General features: G+C 39.7%; 1 protein-coding gene across 8 annotated transcripts in view; it reads left to right on the top strand.

Annotated features, from left to right (window-relative positions):
• The window catches only part of USP40 (ubiquitin specific peptidase 40), a 33,572-nt gene that overhangs the window by 2,248 nt on the left and 10,814 nt on the right, over window positions 1–20,510 (top strand). For 2 of the 8 annotated variants that reach the window (XM_048954175.1, XM_048954179.1), the window contains 21 exons: window positions 1,496–1,712; window positions 2,184–2,251; window positions 3,535–3,648; window positions 4,193–4,357; window positions 4,772–4,918; window positions 6,883–7,026; window positions 7,951–8,079; window positions 8,661–8,762; window positions 9,116–9,223; window positions 10,261–10,582; window positions 11,297–11,378; window positions 11,960–12,131; window positions 12,968–13,052; window positions 13,780–13,850; window positions 14,951–15,267; window positions 16,141–16,267; window positions 16,961–17,018; window positions 17,792–17,845; window positions 18,980–19,068; window positions 19,759–19,845; window positions 20,327–20,363. In XM_048954175.1, the coding sequence (XP_048810132.1) occupies window positions 1,514–1,712; window positions 2,184–2,251; window positions 3,535–3,648; window positions 4,193–4,357; window positions 4,772–4,918; window positions 6,883–7,026; window positions 7,951–8,079; window positions 8,661–8,762; window positions 9,116–9,223; window positions 10,261–10,582; window positions 11,297–11,378; window positions 11,960–12,131; window positions 12,968–13,052; window positions 13,780–13,850; window positions 14,951–15,267; window positions 16,141–16,267; window positions 16,961–17,018; window positions 17,792–17,845; window positions 18,980–19,068; window positions 19,759–19,845; window positions 20,327–20,363 (2,677 nt within the window). In that variant the 5' untranslated portion in view covers window positions 1,496–1,513. Of the gene's footprint in view, window positions 1–685; window positions 1,713–2,183; window positions 2,252–3,534; window positions 3,649–4,192; window positions 4,358–4,771; window positions 4,919–4,975; window positions 6,091–6,882; window positions 7,027–7,950; window positions 8,080–8,660; window positions 8,768–9,115; window positions 9,224–10,260; window positions 10,583–11,296; window positions 11,379–11,959; window positions 12,132–12,967; window positions 13,053–13,779; window positions 13,851–14,950; window positions 15,268–16,140; window positions 16,268–16,960; window positions 17,019–17,791; window positions 17,846–18,979; window positions 19,069–19,758; window positions 19,846–20,326; window positions 20,364–20,510 lie in introns of those variants that run through there. The other 6 variants (XM_048954176.1, XM_048954177.1, XM_048954178.1 and 3 more) reach the window with 6 other exon arrangements.

Below are 20,510 nucleotides of genomic sequence, written 5' to 3' on the forward strand. Positions count from 1 at the left end.
CTGGCACAGGAGAAGAAGAAAGTTTTTGCTTGATTGAATAGTTGAGTAAAAGATAGGAAATTGAAGATGAACCCTCACAGAAGGGAGTAAGACGTAGTTTCTCTTTTTTCTAGGGCTCTTTTGGGGTTCAGCATCAGTAATCTGTTGGCCAAAAAAAAAAAGGAAGTGAATTTTGAAGTGGGTATTTTTTCTTGTGATATCTGCTGATACATAGCAATAAAAATGAGCACCGTTAGTGAAGTTTGCAAGTCTTCAAGCTACTGAGAAGCAGAAGGATGCAGTAGCTGATAATGCTGATTGTAGGTAAATTCGTGTGTAAACTATGTGCATAGTGTCTGAGTTTGAAGTGAATGTAGAGCAGAGTACTGGCATGATTGGCGTGATATAAAAAAACCACAAGAACAACAAAACTAAGCATTTCTAAGATGATTGTGCAGCGCTTGAACAAGAACCAAACAATGGTTATTTAGCTATAGCAACCCATGGTTTGCACACCTCTGGAACTTTATAAGGGTAATAGAAGATGGAGGACTCACTCAGTTGTAAGAATGGATCATAGAATCCTAGAATGGCCTGGGATGAAAAGAACCACAATGCTCATCTGGTTCCAACCCCCTGTGATGTGCAGGGTCACCCACCAGCAGACCAGGCTGCTCAGAGCCACATCCAGCCTGGCCTTGAATGCCTGCAGGGAGGGGGCATCCACACTTTTGGATTAACGTGATAAAGAACCATAAAATTGCAAGTAGGATTAAGGTAGATTAGGAATGATTATTCAGTGCTTCAGTATAATTCGTGGGTTATTCGTTTCTAAAACAAACATTTGCAGCACAGTAAGAGAAACTAGGGAGTGGCAAGTACAAAACAAAAGGGATTGAAGTGAGGGATCTTGTTATGCAGGGAAAGGTCATAGGGCTACCAAAAAGACTGAAAAAAACCCTCAAAAATGTAAGTGTTTTTTTGACAGAGTTTCTGGGTTGCACAACATCTGGAAGCAAAGAAAATATTTTGCTAAAGCATTGCTGTATTTTTGCCCATGTATTGCACTGTTTCCATCTGAGCTAGCTGGAAACAGATTCTATGTGTATGTGGGTGTATTGAGAAACACAGTGCAGGTATATTCACTAATTTTGGGGACCTTGCATGCATTTCCTGCAAGAAGTACCTAAAAAACTAGTAAATAATAGATGTTTAGAATGATCTGTTGATTTTGGCATACACATTTGTGCTGATGCAAGAGTGAAATCTGACAAAGTTGATTCTAGTTAAAAGCATGCTGAGATGAAAGCTTCTAATTTGCCCTTTTTTGTTACACTAATGTGTGTTTCTGTATGCATCTGATGTTCATTTTTAGAATAACAGAATAAGATTTTTTTTTTTAAAGGCATAAACAAATTCTACAGTTGAAGAGAAGGCCAGAGGATCTTTAAGGGCTTGAGAAGGGTGGATTCAACTGCATTTTTCATAGTAAACAGATTATTCTGTGTTTTCAAAGGACTGTTTTGTTTTCACGATGTTTGGGGACTTATTTGAAGAGGATTTTTCCTTTATTTCAAACAATCATTATGGAAAAGGGAAGAAATCAAAGCCCAAAGATTCTGAGCCTCCAGCTCCCAGGGATTTCACCAATCTTAGTGGTATCAAAAACCAAGGTGGGACCTGCTACCTCAATTCCCTTCTGCAGACTCTGCTTTTCACGCCAGAATTCAGAGGTACTGTGTTCAGAACCTTCTTAATCTCCATTGATATTTTGTAGCAACTTGCATTTCTGATTGTTTATTAAAGAAATGCTGCGAGCATAAACAGTTTATTTCAGTTGAATTGAAGTGAGTTATTACAGAATAGCCAGCTTTTGGTCTCTAAAATTAGTATTGTCACACGAAATAGAAATGTTGTACACATTGTATCTTAAACACCTACTGCTTGTGAAAACAAGTGAGGCTATTGCTCTACATAGCATGCCATTTATTTTGGAGTGCAACCATTACAGTTCATGGAAGAAAAAAGTATTTTGCTATCTAAACATCCCATGCTTCCATGTGTTTTTTAGCTTGAACCATGTCTAATGATGAATGATGTTGAGATGTTGCATGACTTTTTGACAAAATGTGACAATTGTAACATCCTCAAAGAAAAAGCATTACCTTTTTTCCTTAATGAGTCATTTTTCTTTACAATTACAGAGGCACTGTTCTCTCTAGGACCTGAAGAGCTTGGGACTCTGGATGATGTCAGCAAACCAGATGCAAAAGTATTTAAGATCATCTTCTATTTTGTCACTGTTCAGTGTTGTTCTGTATGGTTTGAAACAATATCTTCATGAGGGTGAATGAAAGCTGAGCTTTGATACCGAAAGGCTGGTTGGTTGAAATCCTTTTTGCACACAGATGAAAGTTTTCAGTATCATTGGATCACAGAATGGCCTGGGTTGCAAAGGAGCACAATGCTCATCCAGCTCCCACCCCCTGCTGTGTGCAGGGCCACCAACCAGCAGCCCAGGCTGCCCAGAGCCACATCCAGCCTGGCCTTGGATGCCTGCAGGGATGGGGCATCCACAGCCTCCTTGGGCAACCTGTTCCAGTGCCTCACCACCCTCTGGCTGAAAAACTTCCTCCTAATATCCAACCTAAACCTCCCTGTCTCAGTTTAAAACCATTCCCCCTTGTCCTATCACTATGTCCATCCTCATAAACAGCCATTTCCCTTCCTGTTCATACTCTCCCTGAAGTACTATCAGCTTTTCCTTCAAAAGTAAGGTGTTGAACCTGTTTCCACCGGGTTTGGTAGTAAAGGTTCTTCAGTGGAAGCAGAAATGATCCCAAAGTTTGTTCAGAGCCTTTTTGTTTTTCTCTGCTGTAACTAAAACTACAGTGCTCTGACTGATTTGCCACCAGTCAAAAAAATAAAAATAGAAACAAAATGTGTGCAGACCGGGTGACTGCATTGAGATTCTGCAGGTTTAACAGCCCACCTATACTAAAAACATTATGGGACTGCAATTTCGTATTTATTTTAGAAGTGCTTACTAAAATTGACTACTTCAGCAGGTCTGCTAAACTGCTTCAGTTTCATTCTTTAGCCTTTGGGTTGACATATCACAGTTAATTGCTTGGAAATATTAATTGCTTTGTAAATCAAAGATAAAAATAGGCAGCTGATAGCTGATTATTGACATTGATCCTTCTCCTTTCACCTCATCATCTGTCCTTTTCCTGAACAAGGAGTAGCAGTTGTAACTGCGTTCTTAGATTTCAGGGTTATGAAAAGTAGGGAAGTTGTCCTTTTGTGCTCTGGTGGTGGTTTTATTTAAATCCATGCAGTCTTGCTTTATCACAAAGCTCATGTTCCATGACTGTATTGAATATGGAGGGGGGTTGTGTATGTTTGGGATCTGATGTTCTGATGAGAGTCGACTTATGAAAGCGATCGTTAATGGTGGTCTGTTAGAGGTTCTGTTCTGTTTATTTTGACTAAATTCCATAAGTTTATTTCAATTGTTGATTTGAAGATATATTTTGCTTCTTTTATACCCAGGTTCGGATAATTCCATTACAGCTTCAACGGTTATTTGCCCAGCTCCTGCTCTTAGATCAGCAGGCTGCATCTACAACAGACCTTACTGAGAGCTTTGGTTGGAACAGCAATGAGGTACAAGTCAGCACCTGTGGCACCACTGATACTGAAGTCTGGCATTTAAAAAACTAGCTTAAAATATTTCAAGCTGTGGAGATAGCGATTAATTGGGCCAGCTTTTCTTCTATGCTGTTGTGTCTTTATCTTCACATGCACCATGTGTTAGTTGTTTCCAGTCAGCAGCAAGAGAAAATTGTTCCTTTAAATACATTTTGAGTGGCTGTACCATTGTTTTTGCAGGAATGCTTTTTCAACAGTAATTTGGCTACTTGTCTGTAGTTACTTAAGTTTCTGTTCTCTGTGTAACGCATCGTGGAGCTTAGTGGAGATCTACACAGGTGAAACTATGTCTCGTGTTATATTTTATGCACTTTTAACTACTTCAGAAAGCATGACTGAATTAAGAATAACTACTACTAATACATTTTTCTCAAAGTGGCAAATATATGGGTAACTACTGAGACAGGTTTCTGGCATGCGTAGTTTAAGTTGTTTTTAAGCAATAGATAAAGCAAATGGCACAAAGTTTATTTCTTTAAGTTTGTTTTTTGTTGTGCAGGAAATGAGGCAGCATGATGTGCAGGAACTGAATCGGATTCTGTTCAGTGCTTTGGAGACTTCTCTTGTGGGAACTTCAGGTCATGACCTTATTAATCGATTGTACCACGGGACTGTTGTCAACCAGATTGTTTGTAAGGAATGCAAGAACGTCAGTGAGAGGCAGGTAATGCTGGAGGATTTTCCATGTTAGGTTTCTGTTCCCCTTGCTCTGTCCAAAAAAAAAAACCAGATGACATCTTTCTGCAGCATCACTGGTGGTTATAGTGGGTCTAGATATTGGTTAGGGCACTGCAGGCTTGCAGGTGTGTGGAAATTGTGTGTGACTGACAGTTGCTAAATCTTAGCTGGAATTTTCTAAGCCATGTGTATTGTGATGTGACTCATGAGCTTAAAAAAAAAAAAAAAAAAAAAACAGCAAGCATTATTACATCTGAGTTGGTAAGTTCTGCCTGTAGATATAGTTATCAGACAGCTTAATAGTGGGGTAACAACAGTAAAACATCTTTACGTTGCTTTACTGCTCTTGTAAACTACTTATTATCTCTTTTTTTGTTGCTGTTGTTGTACTTCTGCATAGGAAGATTTTTTAGACCTAACAGTGGCAGTAAAAGGTGTAGCTGGTTTGGAGGAGGCCCTGTGGAACATGTATGTGGAAGAGGAATACTTTGAAAATGAAAACTTGTATCGATGTGGAGCCTGTGATAAACTGGTTGAGGCATCAAAGGTAATGCATCGAATCATTGTCAGTGTTTGATTTGCTAATGTTTTGAGACTTCACTTACATTGCTGTGCCTACCCTCTGGCCCCAAAATAAAAAGTGTTACAAGAGCATGCCAAAATTGGACTTGCATTTTAAATCTCAGCAGCTTGTGTGATCCATTTCCTGACTTGAATGTTGTTGCAGTCTTTAAGTAATGATGAGTGGGACAGCATGTAGTTATGAGAATACTGCTGCATTCACATGCTTCTACTGCACCTGGCTGTGGGCATTTCAGAGCATAGGCTGAAAGACATGCTAGAACCCAAAGAAAAGAAGGAGATAAACTATCTGGAAATTCTTACCTGAAGAGCACCCGTGGCAGAGAAACATAATAAGCAACTCCCTGCTATGGGCAGGGAAATGGGGTCTCTTGATTTAGGTACTGCATTGTTTCTCTGATGTTGAACAGCTTGCAGTGATGTGTTAACAGACTGAAAAAGTCTGCTGCAGTGTGCTAGAACCTTTAAGTGGGTAACATGGAAGTAACTACTCAGGTTTTCCAGTGTCTATGGCAATGGCTGTGTATGTTTTCACAGCCTACACCTGTGTCTTTCCCATCTGTCAGCTTACTTCTGCTATAAGCACCACCATGTCATGTCTTCTCTCAGCAACCTAAGCCACGTGCTAAGTCGGTGGCTTCCAGCTCTGGGCTCCACTGGGGGTCCTGTCTTTCCTCTTACTCTTGCTAAAAGGCTGTAAAGGCAAAGCAGACATAAACAGCTGATAATGCACTTTGCCTTTGACTTGTTGTCCCTTCTCCACAACAATGAAGGTCTTCGTCCTGCTCTGGTGACTGTCCGGCATCAGGATGAGCAAACCTTGCATCATATTTAATGTGGAAAGGAAAAGGTGCAGACGCAAGTTCAGGTCACAGTTAATCAGTACCTTAAAGGACTTCAGGAAGTTTTGTCAGTGCCTCACGTGGCTTGGTTATAAATGTCTGAGTTCAGTTTCCCTGAGTTCAAAGGGGAGTGCGAGATAACAGTTGGCTACATTTGAAATTTGATCGTTCACTCAAGACAAGGGGAACTTGGAACTTGGAACGTGAAGTTGCTTAACTATGGATTGGCAGCACGACTGGGGCCACAGTGTAGCACATGCAGTGTGCATGATTGTGGTTGCGTGCGGAGACTGAGGTACCTGCTGAGTCATGCTGACAGAGCCATGCACTGTGACCCATACCTAGCATCACCTCTCCTCCATTTCTTCAGTATTCTCTGGGTCTTTGCATGTTATTTCCTACCCTCTTTTGAAGAACCCTGCTTTTGCACCAGTGTTTCTGCTGTGCTTACACACCTTGTTGTTTGATCTCAGTGAATTAGGTGTTAGGTGAATGGTTGGATTTGATGATCTTAAGGATCCAATCTAAACGATGCTGTGATTCTGCCTTTCTAAAATGGGCTATGTTTGGCTTTCCTGCCTAAAGTTTCCCACCACTGTAAATAAAATAAGGTGAAGAGAGATTTGAACGCTTGCTTGATTGTTCTGTGGGTGCCTGTAGTCTTCCAGGATACATCAGACACAACCTCATCACAGGCCATTGATCTTAGTCAAGGCTGTTTTCTTCAATCAATCTGGCAAATGTTAAGCAATGTGCCACTGTGAGATCTTCTGGTGATGTATTTTAGACCATTTCTATTGAATTCAGAAGCAGTCCAGTAGTCACAGCAGATGAAAATTACTGTCTTGATTTTTTCAGCGGTGTGCTCCTTCATTTTCATAGCAGGATTAAGTATGGGACTGGTGATCGTTGAGGGTGTGGACTGCAATGTAAGGGAAGGATCTTGATTGCTTTACTTATGTAGTAAAAATACATAAATACCAGTCTTGTCTGCCTCCTTGTGACGAAAATAGAGTCATAGAATTGACCATAGCAAGGTTATTCTGTGTAACAATGTGCTTATAACTTTTTTTTTGTCATGTTACAGTCAGCTAAACTACATAAGTTGCCTCCCTTTCTCACCATCTCTCTCCTGAGATTTAACTTTGACTTTGAGAAGTGTGAACGATACAAGGAAACTAGTTGCTATACCTTCCCTATGCAGATAAATCTGAGGCCTTTTTGTGAGCAGGTTTGTACTGTTACATTTGTTGAAGTTTCTATATGCTCAGCAGAGAATTGATATTTTTAGGTCAAGGTATCTTTAATTCTGCATTTCACAGAATTGTAGGGGACTAATTGTACTAATTTATTCAAAGTCAGATGATAAGGAAACTTTGTGGGCTTCTCCTGTGTCCTTAGTTCAATGCTTTAGCAAAAATGTTTCCAAAAGATCACTTTCTAACAGAGTGAGAGAAATACCTTGTTGCTGTACAAGGTGAGAGAGTTTAATAACCACCTAAAACTTAATCTGACATTTGCTTGAAAGAAAATTAAATCTACTTTTGTATTGACTTTGTCTGGTAACTTACATACGTGTGTGTGTGTTGTCATATATAAAACCAGCTACAAATGTGTTTCAGTTACTCCGTTTTCCTAATTTCTCTTTGAATTACTGTACATCTATTCTGGTGCATAACTCAGTTTTCCAACCTGATGTTCCATTGCCTGATGCCAGCTTTTGTTCCTTGAAGTATGTGAAGAACATGCTTAAGGGATGCACTCTCCTTGAAGAGGGTTTTGGGTTTGTTTTTTTTTTCTAGCTGAAATGTTGCAATGCCAGCTCAGGGTTTGTATTTGGGGATGCCTTTTTTCAGTTGATTTGTTAAGTGTTTGTTTAAAAGGCTAGAGAAAAACAAAATAAGTTGGTTACAAACATCAGGTTGAGTTCTATTATTTGCATCAAGATTTCATTATTTTAATATTGAAATATTTCACTGTTACTCAGAATCACTTTTGTCCACACTTGTGTTCTGCAACACTGAGAAGCCCCTTCAGTCTTGGCACATGCAAAGGCATACAGAGATATCTGAAGCTATGCTGGTGGTGTAGAAGCATCCTTGTGTGAAAAACTTGCTGATATATATTATTATTGTTGTTATTTTTCTTTTTGAAGACTGAAATGGATGATTCAGAGTACATGTATGAGCTCTTCTCTGTTATTATACATAAAGGTGGCTGCTATGGAGGACACTATCATGTTTATATCAGAGATGTGGATGAATTAGGAAACTGGCAATTACAAGTAAGTGCTAAATATTGTGGTTTTTTTTTTCCTTGCTTGTCTCTTATATTTCAGAAAAGTGTTAAGAGCTAGAGAATGAAATGGGCATCCAAGCTAATTCATATTTTAGTGAGGCATTTGATTGAGAAGGTCAGTGTTTGCCCTCACGCTGTCTCTGCAGGTTGGAAGCTGTTAGGATTTTGTAGCAAATTGTAGCTTTTTGATCTGCTTTCTCTCACAGTATCTGGCTGTTGGACTCTTGCTGCCTGTTGTGAGGCAGGTGGGCAGAATCAGACAGCGGGTGCGAATGCGCTGCAGTGAGCTGCCTGCAAGCTGCTTCAGCTGTTGTGGCAGTGTGACTGAATCTTTGCCATGTGTTTGATACATGAGGAACTGGATATTTTCGTGTGGCATCCAGATATCTGTGTAAAGAGACTGCAGAACAGTCCTTTCTAAAACATTATGCACAGCTTGCTCTGAAATATGCATCTGGAGGATTGGTTTACAGTGCTAAACTGCATATGCAAATCTCAGTACAGGCTGGAAAACTGCCAGCAGCGTTTGAAGTCAGTGCTTGTGAATGTACTGTTTTTCTTACACAGGAAGATGAGGATAGGCTGACTGAAGATAAGCCTTCAAGAGAGAATGAAAATGCCAAAGAAACAGAAAATCCATTGGCAGTGTTGAAAGGGATTTTATCAGAGGTATGGTATGTAAAGAGTTCATTGCTTCAATTTTGATGTTAGGAAACCCAGGAGGAGGGGCTGAAATGTGCAAGAGGCAGGCTTAACAGTACAGAACTCTTCCAAGCTTATTGTGAAGCATGTAAAGCTCATAATATAGCCCAATTTTAGGATGAATCGTTGCAACTCATACAAAAAAAGACTTTTTTTTTTTTTTAGTATTTTGTAAATTGCTTCTTAAGGTGTTGCAGAATGTGATGCTACTCTGACTTGTTAACAAGTATCCATGACTTAATCACTCGAGAATTGCTTTCTTTGTGTTGTTTCCTTGACATCTGTAACCTTCATCATCTTAGTTTTTAATTTCTCTGTAGGAAGAATGTAAACAAATTCCTGTGGATCAATTAGGGCAGAAGTTCTTGGAGAAAATAAAGGTGTCCTGGAACAAGAAATACAGAAAACAGTACGGAGCATTACGAAAGGTAACATGTCTGTCTGTTACTTTCTTTTTTACTATGAAGGTAACCTTATGTTTCTATTGAAGAATCAGTAGGATGGCAATTGAAAATACTGGCACTTGAACTAGAAAGTGAATGCGTGTGTAAGAGATTTGTTTGTGAGCCAAATTAATGGTCTGGGAAACACAAACAGGATGCTCAACAGCTTATCAGCCTGAAAGCTTTTTTCCATCTATACTGTTTATTTTTGGCCTAAAAAAGAGTCAGCTTTGGGTACTAAATATTGTCTCACTTGTGTCTGTGGGTAAACCTGCAAGAGCAGTACTGCCACTTGGCCATAGAAATAGTGGTGAGAATTAAAGAAGAAATACAGTGCTGCTTTGAAGTCAGACCAGAAATGGGTTTTGGAAAAAGAGGCACTTTTTGGTTGGTTAGGGTACATCCATTACGTTAAACAAAGACTTCATTTGAAGTGTTAGTCTAATTAGTTACTACTTCATTTTCTTGCACTTTAAGGAAAATGCTTGTGCATGTATGTTACAGATTTGTGGAAAAATCATGCTGCTGTTTTTTAAGAAGACTTACAATAGAGATTGCAAGTAAATTTAAATTATTTGTGAGATCTAATGTGGATCTTCCACAGAGAGCCCTTTTTCTGGCCTCTGTAGGAATGTATAGAAACAAGTTCTGAGCTCCCAATATTAACAATCTCCAAGTTTGAGTGCTGTTGTGAGCATTACCACAGGTGACCTAGAACTTTTGTCTGGCTGTATTTTTCTCTTTATGTTTCTTCCCTTTTTTTCCTGAGGGAGTTGTGTACGTATGGTTCTCTATTTTTTTCTTAGTATGGTGTTTTTTTTGTTGGTTTTTTTTTTTTTTTTGCCATGTATTTGAAAACAGAAAATACCTATTGAGAAATCAGCTGGAGTGAGTGGGTTGCATGTATGAATTTGAGGACAAATTGGGTCACTGTGCTTATGCAATCAGCTGATGCAATGTTACATTTAACATTGAGTTACTAAAATGTTGTTACTGCACCTTGTCCTTGCTTTTATTATTAGTATTTGCAGAATCATCCCCAGATATTTCAGTTCAGTCCTGATGAAAATAAAGTTGGTTTAAAGGAAAAATACAAGCTCCCATTTAAGTTGGATTTTCAAGGACAAAATTTCCGAAGCCATCCTCAGGAGAATGGTATCCTATGGAACTCAGAAAAAGCACCTCTAAGGCTTGGAGAGAGTTCTGCTGGTTGCCATTGGTTTGATCTGAATGATTCAAAAGTCCAGCCCATCAAAGAGGAGGATATTGAGAAACAATTTCAGGGTAAAGAGAGTGCCTACATGCTGTTCTACCGCAAGTCTCAGTTGAAAAGGCCTCCTGAAGGTACACAGAATTCCTCTTTACGTTCTGAGGGGCTTCCTTCATTGATATTGAGATTTTCAGAAGGGTGAAGGCAGTTGGGCATTTCTGTCCTTTGCCTGAGTATCGGGGATGCAGATGTCTTCTAGAGCTAATTGAAGAAAAGAGTTAACTCAAGGTACAAGAAAGTAATCTCCAAGGAGATTGTGAACAGTTAATTGGCTGTAGCTGACACTGAACTTTTTCTAATATGCTTCACAAATAGTAGCAGAGGTGCAAGGTCTTGCACCTGGGTTGTGGCAGCCCTGCTCCAGAACAAGCTGGAGGATGTAAAGGTGGAACACAGTCCTGGCAAAAAGGACCTGGGGGTCCTGGTGGATGGCAGCTGGGCATGAGCCAGCAGTGTGCTCTAGATGTTCATTGCAGGGGAGTTGGACTCTGTGACCTTGAAGGATCCTGTCCAACTCAAAGGATTTTGTGACTCTATGATTCTAACTTGTCCTACTGAAAGAAATAAAAATTCAATCACTTATCAGTCTCCCTTAGGGAAAGACAGATGTAAGCATAGAAGACGTAAAAGCTCTTATTCTGATTATTGTAAATTAATTTTGTCTATTATGAGAGGCTCAGTGTTATTGCATCAGGCTTTCAATGATTACTGTTGTAACATCTCATCTCGCTTTCCTTGTTACCAAAACACATTTTTGAGCCAAAGCCAGATTATATTATTTGTTGCAGCTCGAGGAAATCCAAGGTACCGAATTCCTGAACACCTTCTGAATGAAATGAATGCTGCTAACATGGAGCTGCAAAAAAAGAGGTATATTAATGTAACTGTACAAACCTTTTCAACAGCATTCTTCATCTACATATCTCAGAAGTGATTTAAAATGAAAGAAACTCATAGAACAGATATAGAGTCAGCCTCTAAAATGATTCAAAATCATAGATGTTAAGGACTACGAACTTTGTCTTTTACTTGTCCCCCTTCTTCTTGCTAATGGAACTGGATGCAGTTACAAAGGAGGAAGGCATAGATGTCTGACAGTTCCCACAAAATTCCTCTTGTTTTGTGTTTTGAGAATGTTTATCTGTAACAGCTTGGAAAAAGAAAGCTTACCATCTCCACATCCCTAAAGATAAACTTTGTCATCTTGTTCAGGAAGGTCAAAGCAAGGCGTAGGAATGAGCCCTTCAACAATGTGTTCTGTGCACAAAATAAATAATCAAAATCTTCGAGCAGCTTTTTGCATATTCCTTGATGATGGGGGTGGGTGGGGAATGTGACGTTGAATTGAGGGTATCAATTGCACGACAGCTGCCCAGAAGCATCTCTGAAATAGTTCAGCCATTTGGCAGTGGTCAATTCATCACTTTTTTTTCTGCTGTTATTCTTCCAAGAGCGGAGTATGACTCAGCAAACAATAGCATTGATTTACATCTCCATTTGGGCACATGTTATAAATTTCACAATGGGGCCTTGCATCCTTCACTTAGTTGGAAAGAGAGTGTTCTAGATCTGACTGTTGACAGAAGAAAAACTCTAGGAGACCTTCGACGATCAATTTTCCAGGTATTTGCTCTATTAAACAAACACTTATTTTTACTTGGGCTCCAACAGCATTCATGTATTTGTGGCACTACTTTTATTTCAATCAGAAATTTTCCTCAGTACGTGTGGTAGGCTGAGAACTATTTGAATTTTCACAAGAGGAAACATTGGTTTGAGGTCAGCCCTTCAAGTATTTTAAAAGTCATTGACTGATTGGTGAAGCTTTAATTAAGTAGACTTCAAATAATTAGCTTATAAGGGTTATAACTGGGCAAGAGTGGTTGGACTAGATCTTAAAGGTCCCCTTGTGATTCTTTGGTTCTAAGAATTGTTACTTTGCAGAACTCTGGAATGTGAAGAGTAACTCCAGTTTGTGGGCAGACTGGTACTTGCATTTTCGAGGATTTGTCAGGTCTTCATAGGGAATATTTAGAGTAGTTTAAGAGAAAATAAGAGGAAACAATGATAAATTTAACTCAGCTATGGATTGTAATGTCTGCAGTTGTACTCTACTGTGTTAAAGGAATGTGACATTTCATGAAAGGTTTTCTGTCTACATCTCAAACAAAGCTAACTTGCTCTCTGGAAACAGTTTGCTTACAGGTTACAGCCTTTGGTTGGTATCCAGTTGAAACCATGTTAGTCTACATGGTGACTAGTCTGAAAGCACAGGTCCTAAATAATCTTGTGTGCTTTCTGTGCCACTGGTCTTGTTGAAGGAAATAACTATAAGCTGTTAATTGTGAAAGTGAGCTTGTTAGCCTCTGACAGCTTTTGGCAAAGTTATAATTCTGAGTGGTTTGAGTAGTTGCTTACTCAAGTCTTATAACTTTATCTTTTCTTTTCTTACCAATTAGATGATGAAATCTTGGGAAGGAGACATGGTTCTCAGTAGTGCTAAACCTTTACCAGCAGGGCTGCACCTTTATCAGGCACTTGATGGTAAGGCTACCACATACAAGAGCTCAGTGTGATTTGTGTGGATGCTGCAGATTTAAAATGCCAAATGTTTGGGAGGAGCACATTCTGTATTCTGAATTCTGTAAAGGAAAGTACTTGCCTGAAGAATACATTAATTAATATTAATTAATATTTTAAAATAATCTGCTCTGTCTCCAGCTTTACGTTGCTATGCAACTTCAGGTGTTAGTCCTCAAAAGTCTATCCAGTCATTGGGCATTTGTGGTCTGTTTCAGAAAACAGGGTGCTACCAGAATGTAACCCAGCTTTGAAAGATACTGACATCAAAATACAGAGGCACCATTGATATTCTTTCAAATCTTAGTACAGTTCTTAAAATAACAGTAAGTTTACAATGTTTTGAGGAGTACACGTGGAATATGTAGTAACTAAGTGTATAGATTGACTGTGAAATTGCACCTAGATAACCCTCACCAAGCAGCTTTGTCAAATGTTAATGTGAGCCTCAGTTTGCAAGGGAAATTGAATTGAAACCCCTGTGCTGTGGCCATCTTCACTAAGAGGATGTGTACGTAATGTTGCTCTTGCTACATGAGTAAACCCTGACTTACCCCCTGTAAATTCTGATCACACAGTAACTTTTATAATTACAGACTTCAGACAGTAAAATATGCAGCATTTATCAGCTTACAGCTGACCCTGCACATCTGTTTTGGGGCTGAATAGCTTGACAATTTCCTCTTTTTAGGAGATGAGCTGACGCTGGACTGCTTTGGGCTGGCGGATGGAGCAGACATTTTTGTGTGGAATGGGAAGGAGGTAAAAAAGAACCGAATATCCTTTCCCTTTGTCAGTTCTAAAGAAGTAAGCTGCAAATTCCCAGACGTGTTTTTAGAAGCTTCGGTCTGTTTTGCAGATGTGCTGCTGATATGCTAACATTTGGGGCCACCACTTAGCCCCATCTAGAAAATGACACCTTCACAGTTTGTCACTGTTCCCTTCTGTGTGATGTTAGAGTTATGCAGTGCGGATGATGGTACAGTCAGGTTCATAGGTGTGTGAATGCACTGCCATTTTATGCTGGAGTATGTTCTGAGAAGACCTGGTGCCTCTTGGAAGAAGATGGGCTGATAGCAATGTGATAACAGAAACTTCTGCCCTATGGTGAATCGTTCACCCGTGTTTGTTTGGTCTCCCTGAAGTACTACGCTCATTTTTGATGTTTAATCATCCCTTTAATTTTTAGACCCTTACTTAAATTTCAAATACTTTCCTAAGTGATTGTGTTGACGCAGTACAAGTCTGCCCTCTGTATCTATTGTGGAGAAAACATTGCTTCAAAAAGACTTGTGAAAGTATGCATTTATTTACTGACTTATCAAAAAGAAGCAAAGAAAAGCCAACAAACTCCCTCCAGGTGACAGAGTTGTTCTGCTCTTGCCTGATCTTTAGGTAAGGTCTTCAATGCTCCAGCTTCCTACATAGTCAGAGTCTTTATGGCAAGGAGTTACAACCTTGACCTGGGTTGAAGATCAGGAAGGCCGGATTTCAAAATGTAACTCTTCTGAACAGCCTCAGTCACATTATTTTTCTTCCTTTTAATATCCCGCAGGGCTAAATTTCACTGCTCTTTATTTGATGGATGTTGTGTCGTCTGCTTTCACAGTTAGCTATCAGTGTTTTTACTGCACATACAGACTCGAACACACCTTACATTACACTTTCATTTCCTTGTACCTTTGAGTTACTCTGGTTCTGTTCAGAAGGCGTTCGGTCAAAACTGGTTTATTCCTAATGCTGTGAGAGGATCCACCCTGTTCCAGAAATTTTACTGTTGTCTCTTATCAGTGTATAATCTTTTCTGTTTACAATGGAGTGTATTATCAATCACTGTGTAAACACTGCATTCCTTTCTTCAGGTTGGTGGTGTGAAGGTGATGGCAGGCCCTGATCATCAACCTGTTCTCTTAAACGTTCTTCGTTTAGTGGAGCATAACGAAGGAGGGAAGGGTCAGCATTTCACAGAATCGCAGCGCGTTTTTCCATGCAGCACAAAACTGGGCGATCTGCGCAGAGCATTGGCACCAGCAGGAGGAATAATCTTAAAGAATGACTCAGGACATAAAGAAGCCAAGAACTGGGAGGTTCTTCTTGAAGAACATATGAAGGAAACAGTCAAAACCGTTGGTCTGACAGATGGATGTTCGGTATTAATCTTGGACAGCCATGACCAAAGGTAACCATTTTGATTGTGGGTATGATTAAACAGAAAGGCAGCTGTGGCAAAATCTGTTCAGTTAAAATACTAGGTGTATGTGTGTGTACATACGTGTGTAAATATGTCTGTTTTGTGAATCAAGCAGGCATTTTGAGACATTCTAGATTCAAGTTAATATAGTCTTACATTTTTGAGGTCAGACACTTCTCAACCATTAGGTATTTTTTAACATGCAGATGCAGTCGCATCCTTTGATTTACATTTATGAAGGGAAAGGCCTAATGAGAACAAATTGTGCTGACACATGAAACTTGATGGAATGAGAGAACTGAGCTGTATCAGAAGAGTATGCAGCTCTGCTGAACCTCCTCGTTGAATCTCAAGTTGCCAAGAGCAATTTCTGCTCTCGTTTCCCTTCTGAGTTTATAGTCCTAAGGCTTCTGTTTTGAGAGATGTGTATATGTGCTAGTTAGATAAATTCTGACTTTCTACTTGAAACAGTTCTGAAACACTGAACCTAAATCAGTGACAGGAAAAAAAGAACAAACTGTTTCTGTGTAGTAGCAGATCCACAGACAAAGTCTCAAATTTTAGTTATGACTTAGCCTCCTTTATTAGTATTTTTCCAGAAGGTTTAAATCGTCTCACAAATTGAATTGGATTCTTAATTACCATCAGAAGCTCAGTTTCCATTGAAAGACAGTTACCAAACCAGTTTTTTCAGGTGAATTTAACAGGGAGCCTAATGGTGCCTGGATTGTACCTGAAGCTGCCACTGTTAGTGACCTTGGCATTGTTGATTTAGTTAAGAGCTTTGGTATTTATCAATCTAGCCCAGATAAGATACAGTTTTCCTGTCTTTGACCACCTTTGCACTGCTCGCTTTTACAGCCTGGTGAATATTTCAAGTGGTAACTTGACTGCTTTTACGTACGACATCAGCTGGCTCCAGGTGAAAAACTTCTGTGGAAGGGATGATGAGGAGAAACACGTTAAAATTACTGCCACAATTGAAACAGTAAGAAGTCTGATCGTCCAGGGTGTAACGCTAGGTGTTGCCTTGATAAGTTTTTGCCAGAGAAGGTGGGCCAGTTACTAAGGATTGGAGTTAGCATTTGAGCTGATGTTTCTCTGTGAGACAGTAGCCTGAAGCTTGCACCAGCACAGCACTAGTAACTGAAAGCAGCACAGTTGGTGTGTTAGTCTTTTTGGACCATCCTATAAGCATGAAACCATGCCATGAAACCATGAAACCATGCCAGTAAACAAATCCCAAGAGGAGAAAGATATTATTTCCTTTCAGTGCAGGATAAGGAAAAAAATTCTGTCTTTCCCAAGAAATAGTTTCCTCGGTACCTTTTCTGCTTCTAGATTATTGCCTGTTACACAATGAAGTCCTGCTTAGTACCAAGTGTAAGCTAAGCATTTTCAAAATGTTACTTTGTTTCATAAATAGGAAAATCTAAAGATTGTTTTCTTTTCCTTGGAATTCTGTTTCTAAGATGCTTTTCCTTGAGTATGTTGCATATAATAGATGTGCAGGTATCATTTTTATGTATTAATATTAATAAGAAATGTATTTTTAGCTGTGTGTAACGTTAGCAGGAGTAAGAATGTAACGCTGAAATCAGTCATTTTGTGAACTGGCATTTGAATAGCAGATGTGTAACTGGCTTTTTTGTTCGGAAGTGTTAATGTTGCTTTCTTTTAGGTGATGTCAGATATCAAAATGAAAGCAATACAGGAGCTACAGCTACAGGAGGAGCTGGGTAAGTGTTAAACAGGTTTACTTAAAAATCTGGTCATGCTGAAATTTCACAGACTCACAGTATGGCTGGGGTTGGCAGGGGCCCAAGCCCTTCTCCAGCAGGGTGCCCAGCATCGTGTCCAGGTGGCTCTGGAGACCTCCAGGGAGGAGATCCCACGGCCTCTTTGGTCAACCTGTGTCAGTGCTCAGCTTCCTGCACTGCACACAAGTGCTGCCTGATGGGCATAAGGAACCTCCTGTGCTCCAGTCTGTGCCCAGTGCCTCTGGTCCTGGCACTGGGCACCTCTGACAGGAGCCTGGCTCTGTACTTTTTACACTCTTCAGGTATTTCTAGACATTGCTAAGATCCCCTCTAAGCCTTATCGTTAACTGCATTCTTCCTTTTTCTGTCAGACAGCTTAAAACAGCAAATGCAGTGCTGTGAAGTGATTACTAGACTTTTTGGAAAGATGAGAGGGTGCCAAAGATTTAAAATTCTCATAATTCTATGTAAAATAATTCTTTTCCCAAGCTTTAAAAACAAACAAACAAACAAAAACAGTGCAAGTCTTGACGAAAATAGATTTTAATTTCCCAGAAGCTATTTGATAGGAGTAATCATGTCAAGTCCCTAGAAATCTAACTCCTGCTGATGTAATATCTCCATCCAGAGTCCTCCAAGTTAAACTTGCTGTTACCTTAAATATGTTACCTGTCTGAACCTCTGAGCCAAATTTATGATGATTTGAATTGCTTAACACTCCTACCTCTCTTCCCCACCCCTTTCTGTTGCAGCAAGTGAAAGCTGTCTTAGACCTGTTGGCAGAAATGGGAAACTTCTCTCTCCAGGTAAATCTGTACACTTATTTTGGTGTAATTCCATAGCTTAAGCTGGGAGACATGAAGTTTCCCTCTATTAATTTCCGAATTTAACCATAGCCGTTGTTTTCTCTTCTCCAGTTTTATTGTTTACCAGCAGTACCAATAAACAACTTGGAGTTAAATATTCAACTTGCTTTTATTACTTTCATGCACCGTGAGCAGCACCTGTCAGCATACCTGCTGTTGTTTATTGACCACTGGCCTTATTCTTCAAGGCTTTGGGAATTAACAAACTTCTGTTCTCTGTGCTTGTTTTATAAACTGCCAAGTTTATTAATGATCTGGTGTGAGTCATAGCTAACAGATCAGAGAACAGATCCATTACAGAGCAGCTTCGTGGACATTCAGGAATCAGAGTCCTTGCTCCATGATTTTCTGTTTCTTGAAACAAAATGGACTACGTGCATTTGTTAGAGTAGTGATGGTTGGGGTTGGGTTACTGGATTTCAGTGCAGCTGGAGCAGTGGACTTGAGTACTGTGGTGGTGGAGGAAGCACTGTTATGCTCCTGTTCACTGTGAGAAAAACAGCTTGTGTCTGTGGTGTGTCAAACACAGTAATGCTTGGACTTCTGCTTTCGTGAGAGTGGAGAAACGTCTTTGTGCCACACTGTAGTCTTTGATTTAGATGAGCACGTAGTATCCTTGTTGCTGTATAACTGAGTTCCTGAGGGTCTCTGTTCAGCAGAATAGAAGCCCCAGCATTGCTTTTCTCATTGTTGAGGGGGCAATAAGAAATTGAGTGGATCAGCTTTGTGTTTGCTGGTAAATATTTTCCGTATTTCTGTTTTTCTAATACATTTTGTTAGCTAAGTACTACCAGGAGAGCAAGGTTTGGGCATAGGTTTGGGCCAGGTAACCTGCAGATGTCCATTTCAGTCTAAATTCTTCTGTCACTCACTGTATATCAAGAGGTGGTTGGGGAGGAACCTTTATACAGATATACTCTAGTCATAGAAGGCTTATGGATTTAGTGTGAACACAGAAAAATAAGTTGTCTAAATGTCACTGAACATTTTTATCTTTGTCTAAAGAGCAGAGTGAATGGATATTCTCACTAAGCAGCACTTTATGATGATTTCCTTATTTTCCTCTTCCTGAAGTGCCTGAAGATTATACTGTCAAGGAGGCAGAACTGAAAATGGGAAGCTTGCTGGGGCTGTGTCATGGAAAAGCTCCAACTTCCACTCAGGTATAACAGAGCAGTGACTGAAAAGAGACTAGAATTTGCTTTTGTGCTTTGTTTACATTTGCCAGTATTTCATGTGGTCCTCTTCTCATCTTTAGAATGGTTGTAGTTGTAATCACTGGGGGGGGGGGGAATGCTTGCTGAATTTATGTACTGGCAAGAAAGTTTGCACCACTTAGCTCAGTTGCATAAGGCCAAGAACATAAATGTCAACAGTTAATATGGCTCATTTGACTCACAGTAAATCACTTGTCATTAGTCTGTTTGCAGTGGTCCATCTTCTGATGCTTATAAACTTCTCTAAAGAGCATAGAGTGGAAAAAAAAAAAAAAAAAAAAAGGGGGAGATGCTAAGTTTTATATCTGAGTATTTACAATATGGAGGAGGGAAAAACACCATGTATATTTCTGAAGGTCTAAAGATCAAAGTGTCAAAAGACAGCCAGCAGGCTACTCTTTCATTTGCAGCGTGCTCAGCGCGTGCATATCTGGTTTATGAAGCTCACCTGATGGCCTTAACTCAATTGCATGTGCTCCTCTAGATTGTTTGCTGTAGCCACAAGTAGCTTCAGTGCTGTTTGACCCATGGCTGGCATGTGATAGCTGATACAGTAACTGCATGCAGTAGGGAGAGCCATTTCACACTGTTTCTGTACTTCAGTGTGTTCTGAACAGTTTATGCTTGCATTTTTAGCTCTTTTTATATTTTCTTATTGAACGTGAGCACTGTACGAGCCCTGAGATGGAAATCGTTGTGGAAGAGACTGCCTCTGTGAAAGAAGTAAGTCCAGATTCTCTTCAAAGCTTTTTTCATGCTTGTGTCAGGTCTGCTGCTCATAGGGAACTTTGCTTCGTGCCCACGAGTCACTTCAGCTAAGGCACAAAGTCAAGGGCAGCGTTTCAGCTCTGAAAGACCAATGGGGAAGATTGTCTTTAACTTTCACCAAGTAATACTTCACAGTTAAAACAGAAAAATCCAAGGAGATGCCAACGAGCAGTAGGACTTTGTATCCTCCATCAGTCAAGGACAGTATTAGCGTGATTTGTAAAGGATGATAGGATGTATGCAGGCTGGAAATTAGATAGTCATCTTAAAAGGTTTAATATGTAGCTCAGCTACTCTGTGCCTATGCAAGTGTAGGAGTTGAACAGGAATTAATCACTCTGGATGTGTTTTATGTTAGAAAATGCTAGTGCTGATTTGCTGAAAACTTTATTTTCTAATGCACTACAAGTCTCAACACTTTTTTTTTTTTTTTTAGTGTTTAAATTTAATGCTGGAAAAATCTGGATTATCAGGTTAGTTGTACTATATTGTTACCTAACGACCTATTTTAAGGCATTTCCATAACTGTAAGACAGCTCTTGCTATGTTAAAGATAATAAGTTTGCTATGGTCACTTGTGTGTCACTGTAATGTGAGGAGGGGGGATGAAACAATTACAA

This window comes from Lagopus muta, chromosome 8 (genome assembly GCF_023343835.1).
Source record: "Lagopus muta isolate bLagMut1 chromosome 8, bLagMut1 primary, whole genome shotgun sequence".
Classification (NCBI taxonomy): Eukaryota; Metazoa; Chordata; class Aves; order Galliformes; family Phasianidae; genus Lagopus; species Lagopus muta.